A 15,998-nucleotide genomic window follows, 5' to 3' on the forward strand; every position below is an offset into this window, starting at 1 on the left:
CTACAATGCGAACATATAAAATGGTTTTCGCCTCCAAAGGTGCAAACAAATATTTTCAAAATTTTCACCTGGGGACGTGGTTGATACTGACGTTGGAGTTGGGTCATAAAAATTGGTCACTCGCTATCTACGGTGCGAATAATGTTCGCTTTCTAAAATGCGAAGGAAATATTTCTGTAATTTTATGGGACACGTGAGAAATGGTGGGAGGTGGGAAAAGAAGAAGTCCAATTTTAATTTTCTTCTAATAGCTGCACAATGTCCTTCTCGTAATAGCCCAATTTACATTTATAAAATAACAAAACCCATACATTATTATTTATTTTTTTTTACTAAACCGATACATTATTTAAAACATCATTTTGTATAAATTAAATACTATTTTTTTCTTTACCATGACATAAATGATAGATATTTAGATCCTTCAACCATTTGGTCGTCGGTTTGATTCTTCATCTGTGTATATGGAAAAACAATTGTTAGGAACGATCGACCAACATAACTTTGATTTTAAAAAAATCACACCATTTCCTTCCCCAGCACATATTGTAAACCGAAAATTGACCAATCTTTACTCATTATCAAACTTTTTTTTTAATACTTCGTAATCCGGCCCTAGGACCGACTAATTCAAGGGGACCAATCTCACCGCCCACTTGCGGGAGCTCTTTTAAAACCAGAGTTTTTTTTCTCTGTATGGCTATCCCACCGAAATTGGCACCAGAAGGAATCGAACATGAGACTTGGAGAGGAGCATACTCCAAGGATCCAAGCCAACACCACTAGATCAACCCCAAATGGGTGCTCATAATCAAACTTTGGGAGTAGTTAATAAATATTTAAAAACAAAATTTAACACAAAACAAAGAAATGGATGACATCACACCACAAAGATTACCGCAATAGTTCAGAGAATGGAACAATTATTAACAAATGTAAAATAAAGCTTCAAATGTATATTTAATCACTCACACTTGCCTTCAACAAAAAGACTAGTATATCTATTGTCTTAAGATTTTGGGTTAAGAATTGATGTTCAGATTCCTTGTGTGGTTGTTCATAGCTTAATATGAATTATTATCCATGCTCCTCTCATGTATCCCTAAGGTCTTAAAATTTTACGTGAATAATCGGTGTTCAAACTCATTTATGTTATTACTCTTGACCCAATGTGATGATTCTTCATCCTAGTGCACTTGGAAGCTCTAACGGTGATATCATAGCCCAAATTGATTTAACGAGGGAGCAATAAGTGGTTCCTAGTGTTAGATCAAGTATGTTAGGAGTACTCTCATACGTGATTCAACGAGGGAGCAATAAGTGGTTCCTAGTGTTAGATCAAGCATGTTGAGTGTGCTCTCACACTTGACCGATAGAATATTGATGTGTCAAGTGTGAATTAAAAAAATACTTACATCAAATAAAAGACTAGATGTTGAATAACATATAAATGAGAGAGTATTCGCATACATATAATGCCTCAAGTAAATTATTTTCTATAGCTCAATGTAATTCGAAGACATTAATCTTTGATTCATGAAAGAAATTCTACCTTACTACAATTCAGTTTGAAAGTGAAGACTCAACAAGATTGGGACTAATTATCAAATTAGTTCGTTTTGGGAGACAAGCTTTAGTTTAGAAAACGACTACTACCACTTGAGAAACATCGTTTTCATTTAGATCCTTCTTTTTGGATATTTCTTTTATTATTGTTCTATAATACATTTGCCTTTTCGTTTTGTGTCACATATTAGGAACAAACAAGGTCCATGGGAAGGGTGTGTGGTATCAATGTTGTTAAAACTTCAAATGCCATTGAATGATTGTGATTATGAGAATAATTTTAAATTTTTTGTTATGCCTATAAAACCCCACCTTGAACCGTTAACGTTTGTTGAATTGAATCTTTAACAATTTGGATCAATGGTTCAAAACATCCAATCCAAGCACGTACAACTTACAACTATGTTCTTGTCCTTTTGGGAGGATCAATAAACCTTACAATACGATACGCCCAAAGTGCTACTGTAGATTGCACATTTGGGTGTTTTGCGTAACCGCTTTCCTTCTTCCGTTCCCTTTTCGCCTTTTGCCAGCCGGTTGCTTTTCCGCTTTCCCTCCGCCAGCCTTTTGGTCCGCCAGCCTTTTAGTCTTCAGGCTTTTCAATCTTCCTTTTGCGTTTTGTTTGTCCTGGTGCGTCCTTGTTTTTGCTATATATATGGCTTCGTTTCTGGTGGTTTTCTCATCATCTCACTCTCTCCTCTTTTTGTTTCTTCCTGTATTCGTTTTTGCTATGCAATCGGTGATGGCTTTTAGGTCTGGGTTTGATTGTTTGTCCGATGTTGTTCCTGGGAGAACTGCTTGGGGGTTCAAGATCCGGATTTCTAAGCTTTTGGAGGTTCAAGATCCAGATTTCTAAGCTTTGGGAGGTTGTTTTATTCTACTTCGGTTGAAATGGTTCTTGTTGATACTAAGGTTTGTTTCATTTGGTTTTAGATTTATTTTGATGTTTTGCTTTTTATTTGGAATTGGATTTGTTATTTTGAGTTTGTTTTTGTGTTTTGTGGATTTGTTTTGATGTTTTGTTTTTTGACTGTGCTCATTTTTATCTCTCATATTTCTTCATGTTTGCCCTGTTTTTGCAGAGGAGTTTATGTCCGACCTATTTGTGCATACAAGGTGAGTTTTGCTTAACAACCATTCTCTTTTAAGGTTGCTGTTTTGATTGTTTTTATCATGTGATCAAAGCATTCTTACCATCATACTTCAGAATTTGTCAACCCTGTTTTCTTAATTTTTACAGATTAACTTTCGTTTCAGACTGCAGTTAACAGTATGTTTCTTAATCATGTTTTCATTTTGTTCATAGTATTCATATTTGCGGAATATTTATTTACTTTCATACATCTTTTGCATGACTTGTTTGTGCAGTTGATTCAAATTTGTTCTTTCTGTAGCCTTTCTATTTTGTGTTGGTTGGTTTGTGTTTATTTTTTTATTTTTTTTCAGTGACGATCGAGTTGCGCTTCCATGGTTAAAGTTACACTATAGACCATCTGGTACCATTCTTGCTTTTGATTGTTTGCTCTAAATCTCCAGGTACGTCACGTCGTTTGGGTTATTCATTCATTCATTCATTCTTCAATCTGATAGAAAATCATGAAATTTATCAGAGTATTTATGTTTGTATTTCGTATACCTTGAACTGTGTCGCGGTCTTCTAAGGAGAAGAGTTCAGATGCCTACAATGATTTGCAAGGCACTGCTGGTTGGAAACTTTCAAATAGTCCTTGGAATTTGCAAGTTGTTGCTCGCGCTTCAGGCTCACTAACACGTTTCATGCCAGACGATATTCCCGGTGTTACTTCACCTATGATATACATTGGCATGTTGTTCAGTTGGTTTGCCTGGCATGTAGAGGATCATGAGCTTCACAGCTTGAATTTTCATCACACTGGCTCATCTAAGACTTGGTATTCTGTTCCTGGAAATTATGCCTTTGCTTTTGAGGAAGTCATCCGTACAGAGGGTTATGGTGGTGATATTGATCAATTAGGTATGTGAATTCTTTGACTATTATCTGTTTACAAAATTGTTTTTTCTTCCTATAACTGTATGAAAATTTTGCACCTATGGTTGAAGATAGAATTAATAATTTCATTAAATATTTTTACTATATTGCTTCTGGAATTTCTTTCATGCATATGGAAGGGGGAAATTATAACAAGACTTGATCTGTAATATTTGGTACTAGAGTGCCAGTTTTCTTATATTTGCTAGCAAATTTGTCTCCTGTTTGGATACATGTCTGCCTTAATATCCATCACTATGAATATTTATGTTTTATCAGGATGATATTATAAAGCAAGTAGGCAACTTAGAAGGCTCTCCCAATCCCTCTTGATGCTGCTAAACTTCTTTTTATATTTATGTTCTCTAAAAATGTGGATTCTCTTGGTGGTTTTGCCAAAAGAGAATTATACGTTTGATTTCAAATCCTGTTCAGCTCATATGTTTTCCTTTTAGGATATCCATTTTATTCCTAAAGTATTTGTAACTCAAGTACAATTTATTATCTTGGCAGCTGCTTTGAAACTTTTGGGCGAGAAAACAACTCTTTTATCACCTGAGGTAATTGTTGCATCTGGGATTCCTTGTTGCAGGTCAGTTGTTTGCCATATTTGTTATGCTGTTATGTCATGAATGACTCATGATGTTGAACATATGCTTAGAGTTTTTTTTTTTGAGATCTATATTTGGTGTTTTTTCTGCTGTTTCTCCTATTCTCTTTGTTGAATTAGTACTAATATCCATGCCGGTGATTTTTTCTAGGTTAGTACAGAACCCTGGTGAATTTGTGGTGACTTTTCCAAGAGCTTATCATGTAGGATTCAGCCATGGTAATTGCTTTGAAGTTTATGTACATTCCTGATATTTTGCATAATACTGTTAATGTTATAGGTTTTTACTCTGTATATGATGGAGTGATAATACAGACATTTCTATAATGTGTGCTATATAGAGCTGTTTGACATACGGTACATGACAAATCACATACATATTCACGGTTTCAATTAAAGTGCTCGTGGTTTGTAGATTTTTTTTTAATATCTGTATATTCTGTGATATGCGATAAGAAGAATTAGGAGACAACTTTTATTGGCCAATGGCCTTCAAATTCTGAAAGCAAATGGTTAAAAGTAGAATGTGTTGGTCATTTATATATCCTCTAGCCAGTTAGTGTTTAATCAAAACTGGTGGCAGATCCAATTTTTCTTTATAACAATACCAATATATCCTTTAGGTGGGTGAAATGGTAGAATTCTTTAGGCACAACTTGTGATCACAAAGTGGCTGTTAAACTATTTTCATCAGATAGCTATAAAACCAATGATGCTCCATGGTAGCGAATTTTGGGCTATCTAGATACTAGATACTACCATGCTACAAAACCAATGATGCTCCATAGTAGTTACTATTGTCACAAAGTTGCAATTATGGTAGCGAATTTGCATGGTAGTATCTTTTAAACTATTGTCAAAAAGTTGTCAAAGACGCAATTCAAGTCGAAAAGTTGCAATTATGATTCGGAAAGATTGAGTTCTGAGGATCAGGTTGTAGCTGGGAATGGTTCTCGTAATTCGAGAATATATAGGTTTGTATTTGGGCCAAGTTCTAATGGTGATGGTGAAGATGCTGATGGAGATTTAGTGGAGCGTGCTGAGATTGCAGCCAAGTTGTTGGAGTTAAGGTGGTCTACGAATCTCACTTTTGATGAACTTCCATATAGGGAAAGAAAGAAAACTCAGGGGGCTAACTTGGTCAAAGTGAAATCCAAGTCTGAATCTGGTGAGGTTTTGCGCCCCCGACAGAATCATCTGAGCAGGTCTCTCTCTCTCTCTCTCTCTCTCTCTCTCGCATGTGTCATAAGGTTTTGTTTATGATATAACTTTTTGGGCCTTGTTCTTGCTGAACATTGGTTGCAGGAGGATTTCAATTCATGGAATTTCTGGAAGTTGCCTTCTTTCGAATAAATATTCTAGGATTTTTTGGCATTCATTGCTCAATCATCTTTGTCTGGTGCGGATGGAAGCAGGCTGTGCTGTTCCTTGTAAAACTATATAGGTAAATTTGATTTCTACCTAACACAATATGTCTAGACTCCAGCATAGGTTTTTAATGGTTTTTCAACTTGTTTCCTTTGATAATTCAGAAGCTTTGTTAGGACTTTTCTAGAATGATCTGTTTCATATTCAGCTACTTTAACTTTTCTTCTCTTTAGGAATTTTGTAGGAAGGAAAGATGATTGTATCTAGACTTAGGTGGTTTGAGTGTATGTAGTCAATGACAGACACACTCTCCGGGATTTCGGTACAACTCCTCCACGACTGCGCTATGGCCGTTATGTAGATCCACTCTACCATGGAGTTTTGCGTAGCACCAGACATCCGCTACACCATGCACCTCTGTGAATACGGCCGCCACCACTGCTATTGACTACAGAGGTTTGAGTATGTGTGGAGGAGACCTGTAGATTTAGTAGTAACAAGAGTAGATCAGATGGAGCACAACCTAATGGCTACAAGGGAAGGCTGAGACAAACTATAGGTGAAATTAAGAAGAAATACTTAGATGCTAATTGTGTGGCTGTCAACATAATTTATATGATAAAACATTATGGCGTCGTTTTATCTAAGTATCTGACCTTACATAGTAGGATAAAGCTTTGATTGTTGTTGATATTTCTGTTAGATGTGTATAGTGTGCGACTAATTTTGAATACGCCATACACCAAAATTAGAACTTACACCATAAAAGATGATTTTCATGTACTGGTCTTAATATCCTGGACTGGACTACTTGTAAAACAGTTATGCATATTAAGACATTTGTATGCCAGCTTTGCATCCACGTACATGCTTCTTCATTTTGATAAACATTGTTCATATAGGTGATGTGTTGCTAAGCTCCATGACAAGAGTATCATTCTGGTGTTAATTAACTTGTGCTGGTGGATTGATTTATTGGCAATTTGAACTGCATTACATGGATAGAAGTACACGTTTATATAATTAATCCCTTTTGTCCACTATAAATTACTTGCTTCTAAAAAATATACTAAGTGAATGAGATGTGATCTTATTATCACAGAGAAGAAGTACACGTTTAAATAATTAAGAATTGGCTGAGATTGTATATTAAATGCATAGATTATGTAGTGTAGCATTTGTTAATATGAAAACGCAAATCAAATTGAAATATAAAGTGAATAAATTGAAATTTGGTAAGCCTGTTCATCCGGTCAACTTGAATTTTGAATCAACTAATATATTAATGATTCATCCTTAAGCTCAAGAGATACTAAAAGAGAGAAAAGATACAGAATCTGCAAAAATACCAGGTTACACACAACAGGCACTAAAAAACCACAAAACAAAGTCAATCTAAAAAATTCCAAAGAGACTCCAACCACCAGAGGCACGCGGGACAATATTATGATGTCAACTTGCAGGAGATGAAACATCAAATTCCAATCCGAAGACACAATTTTCGTAAATGAAGGAAACCTTACCGTACCATTTGAATTCCACAAGGAGCATTTCTAACTAATTTGGATGGAGCTGAGATCAATGGCCTTATTATAAGCTTATGTCCAATAAGCTAAAACAGTATTTGCTTTGGTACTACTATCTGCACTTAGTTTACTTACAGCATCAAAGTAGGCTGAATATTCCAAAAACTCATGAAAAGTGTTGAAGGTTCCATTTGAGTATCACTCTTTCCTTTAAACATTTAATGTATGTTTGGTACTGCGGTGAGAAAATTTGATTTTGGCAGAATTGATTCTGTAAAATTGATTTTGACATAAATTGAGTTGAAGATAAATTGATTTATGTTTGAATATATTCATGTCCGCAAACAACTTATTACTTTGTTGTTCCTACTTTGTTGTTCCTCTATTACACAAGCGGGTATGAGAATGGATATATGTATTTTTTCAACGTGCGGGTATGGGAATAGGTATCATAGTACTCTTACCATACCTTACCAATTGTCATCCCTAATAATCAAAATATTTATCATAAAATAATTATACAGAAATATTTTCAATAATACATCATAATTTTAGTCTAAGTTTTAATCTCCCAAAATTCTTATCATTGATATTATAAAAATTTAATTTTAAATTTAATCCACCCGTGCGAAGCACGGGTAAAACCCTAGTTTTGTTACATTGCTAGCTGCCATGCCCATGTTATATTATTAGAATAATTGGAGTAAATAGTGTACTAGTATAGTATTTGCTCAATCATATACATTATAGTTGTACCGTTATAATTATTTTGTTGTGAATCAGATGAATTCGAATATTTCGAAGTTAAGTCTAATCTCTAATAGATCTGCCTATGTACCAAAATGGTTGATGATTTCTCTTTCCTCATGTTTCTCTTCTCACTCAAAAAATTCCATTTTGGAGAAGGGGGAAGAGAAACCATCGAAATGGTTTAGGAGAACCGGAGAGAGAAACTCACTCACTACTCTCGTCACACTCATATATATAAAGTATGATATTGATCAGTTGAGACATTTATTTATTATTACTAAGTATCACTAAAATAACTCAAGCAAGAACACATAGGAAAATTGAGTTATCCATATTCCAATTTCCTATACTAGATTGGAGATCAAGGATCGAAGATTGTTAATTAGTTTATCCAAAGTGTTTTCAAAAACAAAATTTTATATTCAATTTTTCTTTCTCTCGCCTCAATTTAAACACCACTCATACCAGAATTGTATTTTATATGATGTCAAAAATGATGTCCGTCTTGTGTCATAATAACACACCTCCTAATTTATCCATCTCTTAATCTATCCATCAATTAATCAATTTTAATAAACAAAAAATTTGTTTGTGAAAGATAAAGGTTTAACAAAACAAGATAAAATTATAAACTTATATATAAAAGATGACAACACTCATATCAACCAACAAACTAAAAATTCCCATTCTACTATTTGGCAAATGAATCAGTCACATGGTTAATTTCATGATGGATCTTCTGATGTTTTCTCTTCCCTCTCCCGTGATTCTTTTATTCCCTGAATTTTCAATTTTGCTCTTGAAAAAACTTCGGTTTATAGAAACCGAAGTTTTTTTTGTCTTGAAAACAAATTTCGGTTTATAAAAACCAAAATTTACTCTGAATTTGTACTAGAAAAAATTCGATTTCTGCGAACCGAAGTTTTTTGCAAGGGCAAAATTGGAATATTGGAGTGTATAAAAGAATCACAGGGGATGGGGAGAGAAAACATCGGATCTTCTAGCACTCCAATTTTGAATAGAAGACAATTTCTCTTTAGTGAATGATAAACACACATGTAAAAGTTTTGAAAAGCACATTTCATACATCCAGAGTTTAAAATATGGTCCAATATTTAGGATTTTTAAATACTAAATTAGCACTGTAGTATGTACCAAAAAATAAATAAAATTAGCACTGTAGTCAAATTCGCCAAATATGTATGTGTGTGTGGTACATTCTATTGTTGGTATACATTTAGCAATTGTGGATAGATTGTTTCTATCATAGTTTGGGCTTGACCCATTTTACTAAGAACCTTCAAATGAGAGGTACTTTACTCTCTTCACTCGTTTCCTAAACAATACACCCCCTCTGAATTTATAAATACTTCCAGGAAAAAAAAAAGGTGTTTTAATGAGTAAATTTGATGAATAAAAGACAGAATTTTAAATTGAAAAAATAAATTAAATAGCTACTAAGATTATTTTTATATGCTTGAAAAAATAGTGATAAAAAAAAAATAGTGATATAAGGTAAGATCAATAAGAGAAAAAATCTAATTAATACCAAAAACTATTATTTAAAATATAAAAAATATATATCACTTGGTTGAAATCTTGGATAATAGTATACGACTCTGTGAGGAAATACCTAGCTTAGAAGTTGAATTAAGGATCAATAACTTTTATTCTTTTTATATCATCAAATATTCTTCAACCTTGCCTTAAGATTAAAGCATATTATTTTATACACCTTCTATATAACACTTTTTTCTCTCTTTTGCTTTGGAGATTGAACTTATTTTATTTTTTCCTATCTCCTCCATGGTGAAAATTTGAAATTTGTTCCCATCTTCAATGTCTCCCTTTTCTATCAATGGTCCCATAAAATGTAATAATAGAATAATGTCATTTTCTTCACTACCCTTTTCTAAAACCTATAATAATTGTTACAATATTTCTCTTCCTAGAAAACTACATATAAATGTTCATATACATGCCAATTCTCTTACTTCATTTTCATGCAAAAATTCAATTCATGAAAAATTGCATTCTAGAAAGAAGAGAGGATTTTCAATTATTTCTTTTGATGCTAAGAATTCAGAAGAACCAATTGAAGAAGATAATGATCAAGCATTGGATGCAGTTATGAAACTTTATTCAGCTTTTAAGAATAAAAATATCCACGAATTGTCTGAGATACTTGCTGATGAATGTAGATGTGTGTGCAATTTCCTCTCATTCTTCAAAGCTTTTCAAGGAAAAACGGTATTTGCTCCTATTTCATATCAACACTAACAAAACTAAATTACTCTATTTAGTTCTTAATTAATTAATAATTAATTAATCCTATATTCTTTTTTGGTTCAATTTAGTTTTATACGTAATAAAATGTTATCAACGTTAATCCTCTTATGAGACTAATTCGTGAGTCGGTAACGTGACATTTTTTTTTATATGGTGTTGAACTATTCATAAACGAACGACTCTACAAATCGAACTCATATTTTTTTATTTTTTTGGCTTAAATGCAGTTTTGCCCCCCCTGTTTTGATTAAATCGGAATTTTACCCCCCCTGTTTTAAAACGCGGACTTTTACCCCCCCTGTTTTATAATTTGTTGGATTTTGCCCCCCCTAAAATTCTGCTTTTGAGTCACAACTTTAAAGCTTCGCACACAACTCAATTTTGATCAATAATTTACCAAAAGGATACCGAAATGACCGTAATCGAGTTATCTTTCCACATAATCAAACCCCACTGAATTTGGAGTTACAAAGAGAGATTAATTACCGTTTTAGTGAAGGTATGTCCCCAAAATTCTGCAAAAAATCTGCTTTCGAGTCACAACTTCAAAGCTTCTCATACAACTCAATTTGGATCCATAATTCACCAAATGGCTACCGAAATGACCGTAATCGAGTTAGCTTTCCACAGAATCAAACCCCACTAAATTTGGAGTTACAGAGAGAGATTAATTACCGTTTTAGTGAAGGTCTGTCCAATTACTAATTCTGCAGAAATCTACTTGTGATCTTCAAATTCAACATCGTCTACCGAACACATCGTAACTCCAAATTCGACGAAATTGAAATTCCAACAAGGGTAATTTCGTTAGATTTCCATACATGTAAATAGTATTAAAAAATGAGCTACAGGGTGAGAGGAATGACGAGAATACCAGTAGTAGTTTCATACGATAATTAATTTGAACAGACCTTCACTAAAACAGTAATTAATCTCTCTCTGTAACTCCAAATTTAGTGGAGTTTGATTCTGTGGAAAACTAACTCGATTGCGGTCGTTTCGGTACCAGTTTGGTGAGTTATTGATCCAAATTGAGTTCTGTGCGTAGCTTTGAACTTGAGGCTCAGAAGTAGATTTTGTGCAAAATTTTGGTGGGGGGGCAAAATCCAACAAATTATAAAATAGGGGGGGGTAAAATTCCGCATTTTAAAATAGGGGGGGTAAAATTCCGCATTTTTCAAAATAGGGGGGGTAAAACTGCATTTAAGCCTATTTTTTTTTTAGCTTTCTACAACAGCTTTTAGATTGTAACACAAGTTATGTTTGTGACACAATTATATTTTGTTGTTGTAGATGGTCCAATAATTTTACCTGGAAGTTTATGTTTTAGAACATGTTGGTCTAAATTTAAACAAGAAAAGGATAAAGAACTAATTAGAAATTAAGATAAAGGAGTAATATAAAACTAAAAAACTTAAGATAAATACCAACAATCTAATTTTTCTATCATTGTCAGCTAATGCTTAAATTCTTCAAATATCCATAAACCATAAATGTTGAACCAAAATAGTATTTATATGTGCAACTCGAATGATAAAATATTGTTGAGACATTAATGTGATAGGGTGCGGGTTTGAACTCGCAATATCTCTCTTCTTCGCATTTTTCATGTATGATTTTTTTTCATCATCGGTATCCGATTTACTGGACCGCTTAATCTGGTTTGGAGTCAGTTCTGACATGTATAAGTTTTATTGATAGGCTCTTTGAAAAAAAATATTGAACCATCATAATTCTAAATGTAAAATATCTAATTCATGATGTCTTATGGTTCATCCATTTTTCCATTGCAGCAAGTGTTGGAATTCTTTTCTCATTTGATACGTTTATTAGGTGACAACATTCAAATTGTGGTGAAACCCAGTCTTCATGATGGCATGAATGTTGGGGTCCATTGGAAATTTGGTAAATATTAATCCTAATATCTCCTCTTACATAATCAAGTTACTTAATCACCAAATTATCCTTAATCTTATATGATTTCTTCCATGTGCAGAATGGAACACTATACACATTCCTTTAGGGAAAGGTTTTAGCTTCCACATATGCCAAACTTATCGCGGAAAGGCAGTAATAAAGTTTGTTCTCAAATAAACCACAGAGAGTAGAGTGTTTATTTGGTATCACGGTGAATTTGACAAAACCAGAGCTAATCACTGTAATTTTACAAATATTACAGTGTAGTTTCAACAAAATCACGAAGCTATCATCATAACTTTGTTCAATCTGTGATATCAAACATACATCAAATTTAAGACATTTAATTTTCAACTAATTAAGATTACTTAGAATTGATGACATATATTTTTTGTGCCTAATTCAGGAATATTGAGATGTTTATGGAGCCATTGCTACTCTTGGAGCCCTTCATGAGACTGGTATGCAACAATTTTTTTTAATATGAATAATAATGTTATACAATTCAAAAACGTTTGATGATTAATATATGCTTGTGTGTCACTTTTTTTTTTCCTTACATGATACAGAAAATGAAGACAAACCTCAAAGAGATTTTGAAGATAAGTTCATTAACAAGATCAGAATTTGGGAATATGGCAAAAAGAATTTTATGTATTGTGCTTGCTTTGTTCTCTATGGCAGCCTTATTATTATTCTTTATGAAATGAGCTTTATAGAAAACCTTGTCAGAAATTAATCATGCCATGGTCAATTAATTTGTCATTTTTAGGTACACCTTTTTTATGCAAAAATAATATTATTAATAGAAGAAAAAAAAATAGGGAAGAACCAAAATCATGTAAAAAGTAAAGCATATTTAAAATCATATATTTTAATTAGGTCTTTATTATACATATCATTAGATTAAGATTAGACGACTTAATTAAATTTTTACTTTGTAAATTGAATTCAAATTCCAAAATACCAAATCGGATCGTAAACTTTGAGAAAGGACCCTCTCCATTAATTGAGAGTATCATGTGCAATCTATATCATTTGTTTTTTAAAATTACAATTACATGTATATTGTATCCAAAAAAATTGCATGTACAAAAGTCAAAGGAGTAGTTTAGATTTCACTGGAGGGAGTAAATTTCTGAAGAAAATATACTCTCGTAAATCTTCTAATTTCTTATTAGATTGTGTTGAGTTTGTTTGTAAGTTGATTGTTGAAATTCAAGTGCGAGTGATCATTATATTTGTTGAGTATAAAATTAGGAGAATGGTGCAAAAATTCCCCATTTGAAAAATTAATTTTCAGAACATGTGTTAGAATTGTGATTACAATCTGTACATGGATTACACTTCAACAAGAAACTTGAGCACATTTGAATGAATCATATAGTAATCTAGAGAATACCACTAATAAAAAATGAGCCGAGTTATTTAAACACAAATTTGGTTGACACGTATTTGACATCGTATTAATACAAGAGGGAATAAGTACGCACGCAAATTTATAAATTATATTATATTATTTAAAAAATAAAAAGGTGTATATAATATTTGTCTAGTTTTTGTCTAAAAATTGTGTTTATATATCATTTCTGATAAAAAATTAATTATGAAAACACAGCATGCAAGGCAAGCATCTAAAATAAAATAAAAACTAACTTTTGTCGGCCAAAATCAATTCCATACAAAAAATATACGTCTATTTAACTAACAACAATTCCCTGTTACATAACTAATTGAGAATAAAATAATGAGAACAATTTCAATGTCTTTGCATTACATTATTGAATTGCTACCATAAATCTACTGTATTTTTGTGTAGTCATATGATGTAATTAAGCATCAAAATATTTCACCTGAACTTCATTGTTTGGTGTAAAATTGTAGAATAAAAGATTTGAAGCTCAATTTAAAGCTGTCAATCGGAACTTCAAATTGAAAGCGTGTTTGATTACTTACAAACGTCAAAGCAAATTTATGATTTGCACCGATTGGATACACGTTGTACTTCCAATACGCACGTCTATATCCTTTGCACCGTGAAAATAAAAAAGTGTAGCTTCATATAAAATGCACGGCGGTGGCCTTATTGCCATGGAAACAAACAAGTGTAATACATGCAGTTACAATTAATCAATTATATTTGTTTAAATTATTAATCATGTGTCAATGTCACTATTAATGTTTTATAGGATAGTAGTGATGTGCTACAATGCCATGGTGATGTTAAAGTGAAAGGGACAAACTAGGAGAGAGAGAGAGAGAGAGAGAGAGAGAGAGAGAGAGAGAGAGAGAGAGAGAGAGAGAATTGTGGAGGGAATTGGGGGAAGGATAATATAGATGATGTAAGATATACCAACACTAATAAAGATGAAATAAATTTGAGGGATAAAGCTATCTTGAATCATTAAGTTACAACATCAAAGTAGTTCAAAACAAAACTTACAATTAACTTCAAATATAAATGTTAACACCTAAAAAGAAAAAGACGATATAACATATTAAATAACGCATAAAAGAAATACAAATGTTAAAATTTTGGCTTAATTACTAAATTGGTCCCTTAAAGAAATTTTTGGTTTCAAATTGGTCCCTTAAAGAAAAAAAGACCCAAATTGGTCCCTTAAAGACTTTGCCGTTAAACATTTTGGTCCTTTCTGTCCAGAAACTGTTAATTTGTACAGGTGGCAAACTGAGTGCTTACGTGGCATACAATGACTAGGCAAAAAAATAGGTGATTGTGCATTTAAATTTCCTTGTTGATTTTAATAAAAAAAAGAAAAGGTTCATCTTCTTCTTCATCTTCATCCATTCTCTTCTTCTTCTTCTACATTCCAATCCTCTTCTTCATCAATGATTCTTCATCTACAACATCAACAACAAATCTGCAACTTTCTTGAAGAGGAGCAAAAAAGGCAAACAAACAAACTCCTAGCACAACAAGTGCCACCCACCCGAAGCACTAAAAAACCAAATCCCCTAAAAAATAAAAACAAATGTGCCTAAAACAAAGGGAGAAAACCAAACAGCATGCTGCAACCGCAAAAAATTTAGAAGAAATTAAAACAAAAGCAAGGCTCCCAGACAACATGGAACTCACACTCAGAAACAAAACTACCAATAAAATACAATATCTACGACTTCAATGTCTTCTATTTATAAATCGGAGATAAATCTCTCAAAAATTGATTCTCAACAACATCATCATCGCGTGGACCTTCTTTATTTCCAGATTTTGGGTTTTAATTTGGTTCAATTTCCGGATCTTGGAATTTTGGGGTTTTCTAATTTTGTGCTAATTTTGAGTTGTTTTGATGGGTTTGTAGTTGTTGTTGAGAAAGAAATGGTTGGTTGTTGGTGTGGGTGGGTTTTCTAATTTTATGCTGATTGGAATGTAGAAGAAGAAGAAGAGGATTGGAATGTAGAAGAAGAAGAGAATGGATGAGGATGAAGAAGAGAATGGATGAGGATGAACCCTAATTTTTTTTTGATTAAAATCAACAAGAAAATTTAAATAGACAATCACCTATTTTTTTTGCCTAGTCATTGTATGCCACATAAGCACTCAGTTTGCCACCTGTACAAATTAACAGTTTCTGGACGGAAAGGACCAAAATGTTTAACGGCAAAGTCTTTAAGGGACCAATTTGGGCCTTTTTTTCTTTAAGGGACCAATTTGAAACCAAAAATATCTTTAAGGGACCAATTTAGTAATTAAGCCTAAAATTTTTCATAGATACATCAAAATCAAATAGCTCAATAGGTTGAGCATGCAATAGCGTTAAAACTCTTAAAAAGAATTTGTTGTCTATTTGAGTCTCACAAATCTCGTTAAGTTAAAACTTACATGTGACAAAAGAAAAAATTGTTTTATAATATGGGTCATGCTAAACAGTGCCCCCGGGCACTTGTTAAGCATACTTAAAAAGGAAATAAAAAATAAAATTTATATTGAAAAGACAACTTT

At 32.8% G+C, this 15,998-nt stretch overlaps 2 protein-coding genes across 33 annotated transcripts; both read left to right on the forward strand.

Annotated features, from left to right (window-relative positions):
- Positions 1-1,603: 1,603 nt before the first annotated feature.
- On the forward strand, positions 1,604-6,489 carry LOC123896795 (probable lysine-specific demethylase ELF6). Of its 32 annotated transcripts, none has more exons than XR_006804618.1 (10): positions 1,744-2,196; positions 2,320-2,478; positions 2,649-2,682; positions 2,807-2,836; positions 3,013-3,559; positions 4,088-4,166; positions 4,336-4,403; positions 5,294-5,389; positions 5,490-5,628; positions 5,786-6,489. XR_006804618.1 is itself a non-coding variant. In XM_045947172.1 (6 exons), the coding sequence occupies exons 1-4, from the start codon at positions 3,343-3,345 to the stop codon at positions 4,509-4,511; spliced, it is 411 nt and encodes a 136-aa protein (XP_045803128.1). In that variant the 5' UTR covers positions 3,013-3,342; the 3' UTR covers positions 4,512-5,389; positions 5,490-5,628; positions 5,786-6,489. The 32 variants fall into 32 exon arrangements, 1 of the variants encoding a protein (XP_045803128.1); XR_006804635.1 differs by having other exon boundaries at positions 1,751-2,196; positions 5,797-6,489; XR_006804641.1 differs by having other exon boundaries at positions 1,751-2,196; positions 4,088-4,134.
- A 3,146-nt stretch (positions 6,490-9,635) lies between these two features.
- Positions 9,636-12,904, forward strand: LOC123898543. Its single transcript, XM_045949526.1, has 5 exons — positions 9,636-10,078; positions 11,911-12,022; positions 12,114-12,195; positions 12,441-12,495; positions 12,604-12,904. Exons 1-5 carry the CDS (start codon positions 9,668-9,670, stop codon positions 12,742-12,744), a joined length of 801 nt encoding a protein of 266 aa, XP_045805482.1. The 5' UTR covers positions 9,636-9,667; the 3' UTR covers positions 12,745-12,904.
- The last annotated feature ends 3,094 nt before the right edge of the window (positions 12,905-15,998 follow it).

Source organism: Trifolium pratense, linkage group LG7, assembly GCF_020283565.1.
Source record: "Trifolium pratense cultivar HEN17-A07 linkage group LG7, ARS_RC_1.1, whole genome shotgun sequence".
NCBI classification, from domain to species: Eukaryota; Viridiplantae; Streptophyta; class Magnoliopsida; order Fabales; family Fabaceae; genus Trifolium; species Trifolium pratense.

Coding starts and splice junctions, on each gene's coding strand:
- LOC123896795 (XM_045947172.1), top strand. CDS start 3,343: ATGCCAGACGATATTCCCGGTGTTACTTCACCTATGATATACATTGGC. Junction 3,560..4,087: donor TGGTGATATTGATCAATTAG/GTATGTGAATTC, acceptor TTATCTTGGCAG/CTGCTTTGAAACTTTTGGGC. Junction 4,404..4,464: donor TCATGTAGGATTCAGCCATG/GTAATTGCTTTG, acceptor TTAATGTTATAG/GTTTTTACTCTGTATATGAT.
- LOC123898543 (XM_045949526.1), top strand. CDS start 9,668: ATGTCTCCCTTTTCTATCAATGGTCCCATAAAATGTAATAATAGAATA. Junction 10,079..11,910: donor AAGCTTTTCAAGGAAAAACG/GTATTTGCTCCT, acceptor TTTCCATTGCAG/CAAGTGTTGGAATTCTTTTC. Junction 12,196..12,440: donor CGCGGAAAGGCAGTAATAAA/GTTTGTTCTCAA, acceptor TGCCTAATTCAG/GAATATTGAGATGTTTATGG.